The following is a 14,471-nucleotide window of genomic DNA, read 5'->3' on the forward strand; positions in this document are numbered from 1 at the left end:
AAAAAAAAACTAAGTCTAAAATTCTCATTTTCAACATTACTATTTATGTAAAACATTTTATCATTTATTTAGAACATTTTAGAGTGACAGGGCGTAGTGGGGGAACACTGTCACGTTCATTTCTGAAGAAGCGGTTAAGTGTAGTAATCTAGGAAAGTAGTTTTATTGGGCATCAACCTCATGTTCACACCTGCACTGTTGATAAAAAGACTTGAAGCGTAAATAAATGCTTCAGGTGAAGTTTAGCTTGTGAGTGTCCAGCTTTTATCTTTTGATTACAAATACTGCCATGACTGTTGTCTGTGTTGAGTTTATAAAAAAAATGTAACTACACTTGCAATCACTTTCGGCTCACCATGGCCCTGACTCTGTGACTCAAACAAGCTATAGGGGTGACGTAATCTCTCACTCTATACTCTAGGTCACTCTGTAACCCAGTCTCACGTACCAAAATTTGACACCTAATGATTTAACGTGAATCAGAACTCGGTTGTACCAATGTAATTTGGCTGGTAGCCTTAAAGGTACCCAGACGTGTACCAAAACCTCATTCACACTCATAAAACACAAGGAATCTATCTGATGGGTCAGTTCAAAATATCCAAAGGTTTACAAACAAATAATGAACTTGAAAAAATTAGCAAATACCATGCAAACTTTGCTGATTAAGCTGTTTGTAGGTTATCCTCATTTGTCCTCCACAGAAGTACATAACAGAAATATGCTGTGAGAGAGTGCAGAGATCAGACAGAGTGGTTGAGGAACAGGTAAAATGAAGAGAGGCTACAGGTTTTAAGGCAGAGAAAGGGTGCATGAGTGAGCACAGAGAGTTAAATGTTTTATTCAGCCCGCAGTTTAAAGTGCCACGGCCTTCAGGCACAGCAATGGCCGCCTAAGTGGCTACAGTGACAGCAGAAATTGGCCTTCTGGTTTACAACCTGTCGCCACAGAGCCAGACACAGCAAAGCAGCCAGAAGGGGAAGATGGGAGCAGAGCACGCAAGATAAAAAAAAAAACAACAAATTGACAAGAGGGAGTTAAGGCATGGCTTGAGGCAGGAATGGTAAGAATTGGACTGAGAAAAAGAGGACAAAAAAATTGATTCAACCGTCATGCTCAAATTGAAAGGGAGAGTGTTTCTCTTAAATCCAGTGGTCAAGCTAACAAAGTGTTCATAAGGCGGCTACAAGAGCTGCAGACATACCGTCACACGACAAACAGAGGCTGCAGACAAAGAGAAGATTACTTTTATCATTGTGTGTGTGCGTGTGTATATATATCTATATATATGTTGAAATGTGATACTTATGAGTAAAGATGTACAGAACATATGTGAGGAGAGACTTCAGCTCCATAGCACCATCATCTGGACAAAACGTACAGAATGCAGCAAGGTGTGTGCAGTCATCTCAAACTCAGGCTCACTGTGTGTGTTTGTTTCCCCCGCTCTGGTGTTTGTATTTCTCTAACCAAATAGGTGAATGCATACTCTTGTGTATTAAGAGTGACTTCTGACGTTTGTGTTACCTCAGGTCTGAGAGTTGCCCTGGTGCAGGCAGGGCAGATGGGTCCGTGGCGTGAGAAGGCGATTGGCAGTCGTCTGGTCCTGTTCTGGCAGGCCTGGTCCTCACACACCAACCAGCCCTAAAAGAGATGCATCACACATGTTACAACTCCAGTAACTGTGAAACTTCCAAACTTTAGCAGAGCTGCAACCATTGGTCTGCAAGAGAATTGTTTGGCAACTGCTTTTATATCTTAGTACTGAGTATTTTGGGTTTTTGGATTGTTAGTCCAATAAATCAAGACATCTTAAAATGCTATCTTGGACTAAGGGAAAGTACAGGGTTCCCACACATTTTCATGGACAAGATTTCAAAACTTTTTTGTAAGTTTTCAAGGACCTAAAATGGAATTTCCAATTTGGTAAAGCACGCACTTCACTGCATCTGCGGCGCTTGCCAGGCGGTTACAGTACTTTTCCACACACACAAACACAGGAGAGACTTACCGTATATAAAAAATGGGTTACGTATATATACAACACCCATTTTAAAGGGGAAGGCTTGGTCAGTAATAATCATGGAAAATGAAAACCTAAAAGTTTTCCATTTGTTGTAAGCAGCAAATTTGTTGTTTGAGTTAAGTTGCCTTACTTGACACGTCTCTCGATTTAACTACTGCAACTACTGACTACAGAAAATAAATATGCCGTTATGTTACATTGTATGAAAAGCTATGCCCGCAATCAATGCCCGGACTACTGCAACAATGTCATTATATGCAACATAATATCATGACTTTTCCAAAGCTTTTAATGATTTTTTTTTTTTTTTTTTTTACTAATTTCATGACTTTTTCTGGACAGGTTTTTTCCAGCTTTTCAATGATCAGTCTGGTTTCCATGAGATTGTGACTGCTTCGAAGACAAAACTAAATACGGAAAACCAGAATATCATTAAAGTACAGTAAGTTAAAAAGGCACTGCTGAATTGACCTATTTGTTAATTGCCATCGTAGGATTTTTAGTGCTCTAATGGTTCTTGCATTCATACTGAGCCTTCACGGTACGTGGTCATGGTTCAGTACATGCAGAATAAAACTGGTGCACATGATGTGGAACCAAAGTTCACAAGTGCAAATTTTGCCCGTAAACTTTTAGCTGTAGCATGAGTCAGTCACTATTGTTGAGGACAAATTAAACAATGCAGCTAAACAATCCACCTGCAGGTTTCCGTTCAGCTACAACAGCACTGGAGAGAGTCGTGAACAAAGTTGGGGTATCGGCATTGCTTAACCGTTGTAGGCTATGTGATGAAAACAGACAAAATGCTGCTTTAAGCGGTCTTTAGACACAAAAGTTGATCAAGGTAATACAATTACTGAAGGCATTTACATTGGCATATAAGCCAAGGTGGGGCACACGTGACACTTCTAATGCTCAATGTTTATTATCTGTATTATTCTTTTTATTTAATGTTTTTAATTTCATATCATATGCTTTTCTGTTTTAAAGTGACCTGTTGCCTTTTAGGGAAGTGCTTGTTTAATGTTACTACTGTGTAATACAGAAGTGTGTGTGTTCATTATTCTATAATGACTTTTTTCCCCCGAAGTTGCCAGTGGGCAAAATGCTGCCTCAGTCTCCCGCAGGAGGATTTTATCTGTCCTTGAAACATGCACTACAGTCTGTTCAAGATAAATGAAAAGAAACATTTTTTTTCCTGCTGTACCGAACTCACTATGAATCCTAAATTGAGGTATGAACCAAACCGTGACTTCTGGGTACCGTTTCACCCCTAATGATTTTTTGAGCATTCATCAAACTGTGTGACTTTCTGCTACTGCAACACTGCTTCCAAATTACTTTAAATTCTAGCTTTCTCATGTCCAAAGGAATCCCTGATGAAAATATCACAACAGAAAAAAAACATTTAACTACCCTACGTGATTACTTGTTTATAAATGTGCTTGTGTTGCCATTTATTTTGTTGATAAAAGGTGTTCTTAAAAATTGACCAAAAAAAAAAAAAAAAAAAAAAAACTTTTGTTGCCTTGAGCCACTTTAAAAACTGTTTCTGGTAATGAGGACATTTTGCTGAAAATTGTTGCTTCAATTTAGCGGCTCTAATTCGGCACAACACAACTGACAAGAAAAGTAGTCGGAGGAAGAAAACGAGGGGTTGTAAAATAAAACCAAGAGACAGGCAAATAAAGAGGGAGCAGAACTGAGGTTTACATCTGACTTCACATCCCACCCTGCTCTCGCTCTCTTTACATTTGAATGTATCCTCAGCTGCCGTGTGTCGGGGTCCTGCTCTGTGAGTACTTGTCAAGACAGGCAGAGCGGTGGACAGCCAAAACGGCAGTAGTTAGGACCCCCTGGGGTGAGGTAGTGACCCTGGGCAGGTGCTGTGGTCTAACCCTCTCAATCTCTGCGTATTCTTATAGACCCCTCCACCCCCTCTGCTTCTTATGCCCTGTCATTACTAAGGGGGTTTAAAGGGGAGGGGGTTAATGCCCAACTAATGACAGAGCATAAGACCCACCGCCATCAACGCCTTTGCCTCTTTCCCCCCATCTAGCTATCCTTCCTTCCTTCTATTCACTCAAAATAAACCCCCTCAAAAACTGCTGCCACCTGTCTTTCTATCCACATCCCCCTCACACACACAGGCACACACTGTTTCTCTCATTGATTTTTATGTTCGGCTTTGTCTAGTCTCCTCATCAGTTTTGAGCAGCAACAGCTAAAAAAGAAACATTTCTTTTCTTTACAGTTGACTCTACAGTACATAAACTATTTTTCACTGCGCAGAAAGCTTCGATAATCTGTCATGTCAAGGACCGACCAGAACGAACTGAAGCTGGTCAGAGGGAGAGGTTAACTTTGTCCATTTCCTCTTTAAAGTGATTCATAAAAGAAACGGTGCAAATAAAAAACAGAGAAATAAAACGATATAAATTGGATGTTTCTTTAACAAAAAATGTTGAAATAATTTTGGGTGTATTTAAGCTTTGACACCGATCTACAGAAACTCTTCTCTCTGTAAATGTGCGGTACAAATCAAAACTATTGAGTGCAAATTAAACCCATGAAGTGTATGCAGATGTGATCTTACCACCTTAACACATCTGGACACTTTGTCAACTCAGATGGGGATGAGAGTGGACAGCAGTCACTGCGCTAACTGGACTGCCAACTTGGCTAAAGTTTTTAGATTATAATGCAGGTTTGGATTTAAGTTTGGAGTAACTGCCATAAATTTTTGCTTTTCTTTTGTAGAAAACAGCAAGTTTCCATCCATGTTTTTTAATATGTTGCATTCATGTTCCCCTATTTAGCAATGTAGCTTTTCCAATAAGTTAATTAACAGCAGCTGGACTTTCTAGAAGTATTTCGCCTCATTTTTACACTTTAATCACATACTTAAATTACATGGAAATTAAGAGTTTCCTTATGTGGAGATAAAGGGTTAATTCTTAGGCACAACAAACTCAATATGTAGTAGAGGTCGTGAACCACACTGAGCCAACAAGATGACCAAAGAAGCAATGGCTGGTACTCGTGAAGCAGGGTTTGTGGCAGTCCGCCATGCTGTTGGGCTGTTCATTCGGAGAGCTGTTGGTAAATACATATACATAAAGGCTACTCTGTTAATCAGAGCACCAAAATCTTGGAGCGCAGAGTATAGATCGAGCAGCAGAATGCCAGAAACAGTAAAAGTGAAAGTTTAACGTTCTCATTTCAGTTAACGTTCTCATTTCAGTGTGTTGTTTTTCTAACAAATCTGACATGAAACTGGCTGCCATCCCATGGAAAATGTGCACCCTGATTGACAAATTAATCACATGATCAGTTCCTCAGTAAGTGACTCAAACTCAACAAACTGCTGCTAAGGGGGGGAAAAAAAAAAAAAAAACTTTTTTTTTTCTTCATCTAGATTCCAGACCATTTGTTTAGATATAGATTTGATTATTAAAACTGTTATTTATTACAGTTTCTGTAAATCATTGCATAGCACATTGAGTGTCAGCTAGACTGGATTACAGTAACTGTATGACAAGAGAGGCTGTACATATACAAGTTGCAATTCCAACCTACAATCTCAATTTTTTATTTTAATATTAAAGCCTTTTCCACAATCTCTGAGCAGCGAGAAAGATCCTACCAAGACAATTATTTAAAATAATGTGAAAACACTTTGCAAAACTGGATTATTGTGTGGAGTAGGTGTATCAGTCACATACATTATCAATTAATAAAGTGCACATTACACTGTAAATGTCTTTTTGTGTGTGTGTGTATATAATGCAACAAAATAGGGCATGTAAGACTAGAGAGGAAAAGAGGTGCTTCAGTCTACACACACACACACACACACACACACACACACACACACACACACACACACACACACACACACACACACACACACACACACACACACAGCTGTACCACAACACATCTGCACAACCGGCAAATCTCTTCTAAATGAAAACCAAACACACACGTTCACACGAACACACACATATGTCCCAAATCAATTAGAAAGTCCCAGAGTTCACAGCTTTACCCACAAACCCCAGCTCTAGGACTAATTACATAAACACCTCTGCCGCTCTTGTTCAAAGAGCTGAGCATCATGGGAAATGAGACTGCCTCGCTGTCCCTGATAAAGACATGTGCGGGACAATGACTGGCGGAGGTGGCAGATAAGCAGCATGAGTGTGATTTTGTTTGATCTGCGATTTTTTTTGTGTGTGTGTTTCTTGTGACACAAGCCTCGGCACACACTGCTGTTCCCATGGGACGCAAAAGAGGAACAAATGGACACACACACTGCATTCAGTGTAAGCAAAAAAATATTAATTGTTTCCCATTCACATGCATTAAAATGATTTAATAAGACACATCAAAGGCTCAAGTGCCCAGGACTGAGGGGGGGCTGAAAGGAGGAACAGCTACCCACAATGCCCTTGTGCTCTGGCACTGTGACCCAAAACCCATCCAAGCACACTCAAGAAAAATAAAAAATACAGCTAGATTAAGTGCAGTGGACCCATGTGAGCAGCACAGAGAAATGACTAGGCAGGAGAGAAAAAAAAACTCTAATTGAGGCATTTTGCCGGTGCGAGGGTGGGGGTGTACAGTCGGACGTAAGAGAATAAAGGCTCATAATTGCATAATTACCGCAGTGGATACCTGACACACTGAATGCAGACGTCAAATGAGTTCCACATAATTTAACCAAACAGAGGCAAGACCAGGCCACGACAGGGCCCACCACGAAATATACCCTCTATCTGCTGCCTCATCTTTTGTCTGTTTAGATTTTTTTTTGATACTCGTTTCTTGCCAAACGTCTCTGTTCTGTTACATTCTTACTTTCTGTGGTCTGATACTTCAGGATCGTCTTTATTACTGCAGTTGGGACACATTTGGTCAAGAATGATTTTTTTTTTAAAGGACTACTTAAAGTCTGATATACAATGTCTATTTGTATATCAGTTACTCACCCTGTGTTACGCGGGATTTGTGAAAAAACTTTAGAACGTCTACAGGTGAACGAAGGATGCAAAAAGCGAGGAAATTCTTCAAGTGTTTAAGTCAGGGGTCCACATTTAACAGCAAAACTATATCAAAACATCTTTTTTCAAACTCTCACACAATTTGTGCAGCATAAACCAAGTCTCATATATCCAGCTGTCTGCTCAGTTCTTCCCAAACAAACAGCACTTTTCGACAGAGAACTCGAGGAAACTCAAACTTATCTATGTTCTCTTCAAAGCCAGACTCCATTGACTAAAAAAGTTATTTTACTTCGCTTACTACTTGAACTGCTGGTCAACCGTTGCCTCGATCAGTTAGTTAGTTTGTGTTGTCGTATGACTTTGGTGAATCTGAACTAACCCTTTAAAACGCCAAAGTCATACAATAACACAAACAAACTAACTGACCGAGGAAACGGTAGACCGGCAGCTTCTGTGTTCAGCCACATAAAATTACTGTTTTTGTCTGGAATTCAGGAATTCAGCATAACACAAGGTGAGTAATTGATATAAAAAATGGTTATTTGGAGGGTGAAGTATTCTTTTAATCCCCAACTACTATTAACTAACAAATCATTTCAGATCTATTATTAAATCTTAACACTGTGGAAAAGCCTCTCTGACATGACTCCTGAAGCAGAGGAATCCACCTGCCACACACACACACACACACACACACACACACACACACACACACACACACACACACACACACACACACACACACACACACACACGAAAGAGCTCTAACAGTTTTTGTGCTTCAGCAGTCAACACTTCTAGCTCTAAAGGGAATAGACCTAAAATCGGTCTACTTCACAAACATGCACTCTCTGTTCCCACACACACACACATACACTCACAGTCTCTCTCTCTCTCTCTCTTTCTCACACACACACACACACACACACACACACACACACACACACACACACACACACACTGAATAGAGCTCAAACGGTTCCACTTTGTACCTCCTCCGCTTAATCAAAGCTTCTCTATTCAACAATTTGACCTTTTGTTCAAAACAGGATTATCACCTTCTCTGGTCTTCATTCACCCTTTCTCTCTCTCCCTCCCTCTTTCTTCTCTTGCCCCTCAGCCCGTTTCCAGGGCGACCCGCATGACGAGGGTAATTGCAATAATTTGTTAAATGCCATGGCAACGGTGGTTAGATGGGAGGGGTTACAAAAAAAAGAAAAAGAAGAATTGGGTGGTTCAGGAAACAAGCGAATCTCTCATTTTGCCAAAGAAAGCAGGACGAGAGGAGGAAAGGATGACAACAGAGTGTGTGTGTGTGTTTATGACAGTGTATGTGTAACAGAGAGCGAACAAGTGTTTGCCCATTCTCAGGGTGCTGGTTTATTGATAATGGTGGGGATGGGGGGGGGGGGCAGGAGGTAATTTCACTAATGATTAATGTCTCTGGTCTGAGCTTAGGACGCCAACACACATGGGCGTATATTCGTGTACACACGTACACACGTACACACACACACACACACACACACACACACACACACACACACACACACACACACACACACAACACACACACACACACACACACACACACACACACACACACACTGAGGTGCAGAGCCTTCACTCTATCTGGCCAGACAAACAGCTCTATTTGAACTCTCCCTCGGCCTGAAAGGAATCCTTAATTACACAATATTACCCCTCTTCATTGCCCTGCTGTGTGTGCTGTGTCCGCTGCTGTTCGGCCTCAGTAGTGTGTGTGTGTGTGTGTGTGTGTGTGTGTGTGTTTGTGTGTGTGAGAGTGTGAGTTGCTGTGTGAGGTGTAAGTATTCAGTGGTAGCAGCTGTTTCACACATCCTGACAAAGGGGTTGAGGGGGACTCGCTCCCCGCACATTCACCAAACTAATTGATTTCTGTTCAGCACTGTGGGAGAGTTAGCCCCACGTACACACACACACACACACACACTTTCACAGACAGTGCATTCCACTCACTCAAGACCAAGGTGTTAGAAGCTACCAGAAGAAAGAGAGAGAGAGAGAGAGCTTCGCAAAGGCAACACAGGCATCCAGTTTGCTTCACTCTCAGGCTGCTCGTCAGGGGCAGCGTACAGTGTCAGTTTGCCCTGCTCCATGTTTTGCTTCACATCCTGTTCTACTCGGGCTAAAGGGAGTTATTACACACACGTGAACTAACCACAGACACTTGCCTCATTCATGGACTCACTGCTACAGCTTACAGCACGCTGCTGCTGAATACTATAGGGGAAACATTGTACTGTTTTTTTGGGGGGTGGGGCTTAATATTTGGCATAAAACTAAAACTACCTCTTTGCAGTTCTTTGCCTCTGCAAACCAGTTAAGACTCATTTGTAGCCAGGACAGTTGGCTTTAAATGTTGCTGCAAAGACAAATTCTTTGAAAAAATGTCCTCAAGTCCTTCTTGTGATATCGTATTCATCGGAACATTATGGACGGACAGAGGCATGGACAACCCGAAAACATAATGCAATTATATGGCAGCAGTTTAAAATTTCAGGGCTGCAAAGTTAGCCCAAAATCTACACAAGATAAAGTGTGCTACCATTTTAATAACTGATGAATACTGTAACTTATTTTTCGGGTGACAACTTCTCCAACTAAAATGTCTTTTTCCAGCAACTGATTAGCACTTGTCATAGTTTTATTTCCTTAACAATTTAGCTAAAAATTATTACACCATGGGCACATTTAATCATCTCATGACATTTCTGTATGCATGCACGTATTCGATCATGTGGCTGTGCACATTCGCACATCTGAACTCATACGTGATTCATGGTCTTCTATCTTTACATTGTAAGCTATTCACATTTTCAGATCTAAAGAGCCAGTGATCCATACCTTCACACCTGGCGTGCTTTTGAGACGGCAAAATGTGTCTAACTGCAACACAGTGAGTGTTCTTTCCAGCCAAGAGTAGCCCTGTTTTACTGAGCCAAATTCGCTTGATCTCAAAAGTCAAATACATGTGATTTGTTGTATTTTTAGTTCCTACTGATTCTCCAATGACCTAGTTCTCCCAGATGTATCATTTAAATTTCACCTTATCTTCTTAAAAAACTGGCAAAGAGCGCAAGTTAAACTTGGTATTCAAAGTAAGAATGGCCATTTAAGTATTTTCATGGATCATGCTCCATCAAATCTCTCTGCTGCTCTTTTCATTTTGTAGCATAATGTGCTCGGTGCCCTGCTGAGGTTTCCTTCATCTCTCGTCCAAAATCTTTCTGATGGCTTTTCTTATCATTACAGCATCTGTTGAATCCCACATTGTTAAATACAGTCTAACCCTCTCACGAACACTTAGTGCAAGGTCAATTTTTACAAGTTTTGACTATTTCATTACATAGAGCTGAGTTTCTCTTAACACTTGAGCTTGTATTTTGTCAGCTAAAGCATTATTCATATCTAGCACATATTCAGGAACATGTGTGTGGTGCACAAACAACCACAATGCTCAGCAGTGCATAGAACTTAAAAGGTAACATTTGAAGTACCAAGATGTACATTTAGTGTAATATTTTAGATAAACTGGTGCATATGTTTTGAAGAAATTTGTATTGGTGAACTAACAGCAACTCCCTTTGGAGGAAAAGGTTTAAAAAGAAAAAAGAAAAACAGGCTGGACAGCTGTGCGAGTCTAACAAGTTGCAGCATTAAACACTGAATGAAAACTAAATGAAGTCCATTTGTGGCCCTGCAGGTGGTGAAGAAGTAAATACATGAATGTGTGTGTGCTTGTGTTTTTGAGTGTGTGTGCAAAGTAGAGGTTTATTGGAAGAATCCATAGTATTCATCAAAACCTCAGTCACGCTCGCAAACTGGCACACAAACAGAGAAATACTCACAGAGTAGTATTTCTTGATGTGACGGCGGATGTCAAGTAGCAGTTTGTTGCTGATGTTGACAGCGTAGTCGATGGGGCGACTCCCACAGGGGATGTGACAGCATCGCAGCAAGCTGGGCTCCAACTTTAATCCCTGAAAAAGAGGAAATGTGTAACAACAGATTAATTCAAATACACACAATATCAGCTGTAGCCATCAAGAAAAAACTCTTCTCATTGTGGTCGTTTTGTGACTCTTTATGGCCTGTTTGCATCTCTCAGTGGTCTTTTCACATCTCTATAAGGTCGTCCAAAGATGATAAAAATGTCATCACACTCGACAAAATTCCACGACTTTCCCAAAATATTTCATGATTCAATAATTGCATGCCTTTTTCAGGCCTGGAAAATGTGACTGCATCCTAAATTTCAAATAATGGAGTCCGTAGGCGCAATAGCTATTAGGGGGCGGCATTTACAACACGCTCACAGCAATAACTTTAATATCACTCCCACCAGATTTCATAATTGTAGCCTTTTGAATAAATATACTATATGTGTGCACAGGGATTCTTCACAGATAAGAAGTTAGGTAACATAGCAACCCGACCATTACCCTTAAACCTGCGTAGAGGACATGTCACAAGTGTGGAAGGTGTGAGGGCTTGAAGTCCAGGAAATTTTAACTTTATTATGGCCAGAAGAAAACAGGTCAACATGACCTCAATACCCCTGAATTTTCCACTTGACAGCAAGGTTTATAGTTGAATGAATGCAATGAAAAAAGTAGCCACAGTACATAACAATTACACTAAATATAACAGCTTTAAACACTCGCTCCTTTAAACCTCAACTCCATTTAACTGTCGCTTTGACAGCAGCAAAAAAGAAAAAAAAAAAGGTTTCTGCGGGGAAGTCAATGGCACACAAGTATGCATGTGACACCCCCCCACCCAGCCACACACAGTTTTCTTGTTTGCCTACATCATTCCCTTTTGGAAAAAAACTACCAGATTTTCTGCCAGTTCAAGTCAATCAACTCCCCCTTAATATGCAGCTACATTAACCCCCTCCATCTCCTCCTCTTCTTCATGTGTTTTTTCTTTCCTGTCTGCTGTGGATGAAAGCAGCCTCCCTTCTTCTCTACTCCTACTCTTTTATCTCACTTGTTTCATTCCAAACTTCATTTTGATAACAGGCTTCTTCCTCCCAAATGAGTTGTATCCATAAAAATTATACAACGCTCCCTTGCCAGTTAATTTACGGCTGCACAGTTAAATGAAAACATGAAACACCCAGAGTTGTTTCGGTCTTGTGTTTATGTGAGACTTGTGTGAAATGTTAAAATATTGCGATTCAAGAATTGTTTCTTTCAACATTCATCAGTTTTGTCTAAAACCCAAACATCTGTCATTTTTCTAACTGAAAGTCTGCACTTCAAATAGCCTTCTGTAAACCCGTAAAACAACAGTTTACATCCATGACTGTGAAAACATGGACGCGTCGCACACATCAATTCAGTATCTGACCAAATGTCCTCCCTTCTGTTTCTGATGTATGACATTTAATAACGGCCAGAAAGTGTTTTTGTAGAACATTATGATGTCACAATTAGGGTTGCAACAATATGAAACTTTCACAGTAACCATCCAAAAAAATACTGTGGTTTCATGGTGTCACTGTATTACGGATATATTATTATCAGTTACAATGGACCTCAAAAGGAATTTAAAATTTAAAAAAAGCTTTTTTCTTTGTTTGGTTACACAAACGTTTTATTACCCTTTTGAAAACAGCAACAACAAAGATGAAATTCTTCACCCAGTTGTATTGTTTTTTCTTTTCTATAGATAAGCAAATGTCGATTTATATACCACGGAATACCTTGAAACTGGTATGCCACAAGTTGATCTTTGACTTTTTGGCCATAAGCATAAATTGAGAGACCACAGTGACCTTGATCTTTAACCTTTGACCACCAAATTCGAATCAGTTAATTCTTGAGTCCAATGGGACGTTTGTGCCAAAAGGCCTTCTTGAGAAACTGCGTTACTAAGCATGGGACTGACGGGGTCACAGTGACCTTGACCTTTGACCACCAAAATCGAATCAGTTAATCACAGAGTCCAAATAAACATCTGGGCCAAATTTGAAGAAATTCCATTAGTTCTTGAGATACAGCGTTCACTAGAAGGGGACGGATGGATGGACAAGCTGAAAACGTCGCGCCTCAGGACACGGCTGTCACCTGCACTGAGGCACAAAACATTTACCCAGATAGTATTTATCCACGTCTTAACCTAAAACTTGATTAAAAGTTAACTCAAGGAAATCCCTGCAGCTCTATCCAGCTTCTTCTCCTCCCACACATAACCTTTTCATCCCCAGCTACCCCCCCACCCCACCCCAAAACAACTTTCCTCCCCTGTCTGTCCTCCATCATCTATCACCGCCTCCTCCGAACATCTCTGGCTCCGTGTCAGCGGTGGAGTCAAGGCCCATCTGTCCTCCCCTCTCACTGAGCTGTTAGACCATGTTCACCACCCTAATTAACTTAGTGTCTTATCAGTTTCTCTGTGTGTGCGTGCATACCAGCCTCTGACGCATGCTAGACAATTAACACCAGTAATCAGACAAATCCTAGTCGTTTAGTGTAAGTTTGGAAATATTCCAACCAACGTTTCAGGACCACATCAGAGTAGGAAATAGGAGGTCCTCTTTTTTTCTCTGAATGTGCACAAGTATATGATGAACTAAAGCTGAGTCTAACAAAGCTTTTCTGGCATGATTCCTGTGCTAGTCTCAGTAAAACATATCAGCATATCTGCTGAAATGTGTAATGATCAACTTTTTATGGAGGTTGTGTATAATACTCCTTTTTTAATTTAATGCGAGTTCTCTCCGCCAGCAGAGGAAGAAGGGTTGTCAGTTTTATTAGTGTTTCTCAGACAAGGAAAAGCTGCATGCCCTGCTCCTCATTAGAAGCTGATAAAACACACACACACACACACACACACACACACACACACACACACACACAAACACACCCCCACACACGGACGGAGATCAGTGTGTGTGTGTGTGTGTGTGTGTGTGTGTGTGTGTGTGTCCATAGAGCAGCAGGGGTTAAGGAAAGGCTTTTCAAGTTGTGGAGTCCAAACTATGCCAATGAAAACAGAGTCCGTATTGGAGCCAAGCAGCTGTCTAAAAATACAGACAGAGACACAATATGGAGGATGACTAAAGCATGAATCCCTCACAGGAAGTTCGACTGAAATGCCTTCAGAAAAACCATTCTTCCACTTTCAGACTCTTTATCCGTGTCTCTGCTGATTAATCCAGTGAGACACACCATGGTGATAAAAGCTCTTAAGTATCTCTTTGGTTTTTTTTGTGCAGCACACAAGAACAAGACGGCATAACTTGGTCTCCTTTGGCTATTGTGACAGGTTTAGATCAGGTTTACCTGGCCTAAAATAGTGCAGTCTAATACAACAGTGCTGCTATAAATCCTCTCTTCATATAGGTCATAATGCTCAGTTTTGCTTATTGAGGTGCTGATTCAACT

The 14,471-nt window shown here is 40.7% G+C and overlaps 1 protein-coding gene across 1 annotated transcript in view; it reads right to left on the bottom strand.

Annotated features, from left to right (window-relative positions):
• pola1 (polymerase (DNA directed), alpha 1) overlaps positions 1–14,471 on the bottom strand; it is a 66,536-nt gene that overhangs the window by 21,701 nt on the left and 30,364 nt on the right. The window contains exons 34-35 of the mRNA XM_042510657.1: positions 10,926–11,057; positions 1,528–1,644 (exon numbers count right to left, since the gene is read on the bottom strand). Coding sequence (XP_042366591.1) covers positions 1,528–1,644; positions 10,926–11,057 — 249 coding nt within the window. The remainder of the gene's footprint in view (positions 1–1,527; positions 1,645–10,925; positions 11,058–14,471) is intronic.

The sequence above is a fragment of the Plectropomus leopardus genome, chromosome 21 (assembly GCF_008729295.1).
Source record: "Plectropomus leopardus isolate mb chromosome 21, YSFRI_Pleo_2.0, whole genome shotgun sequence".
Lineage (NCBI taxonomy): Eukaryota > Metazoa > Chordata > Actinopteri > Perciformes > Serranidae > Plectropomus > Plectropomus leopardus.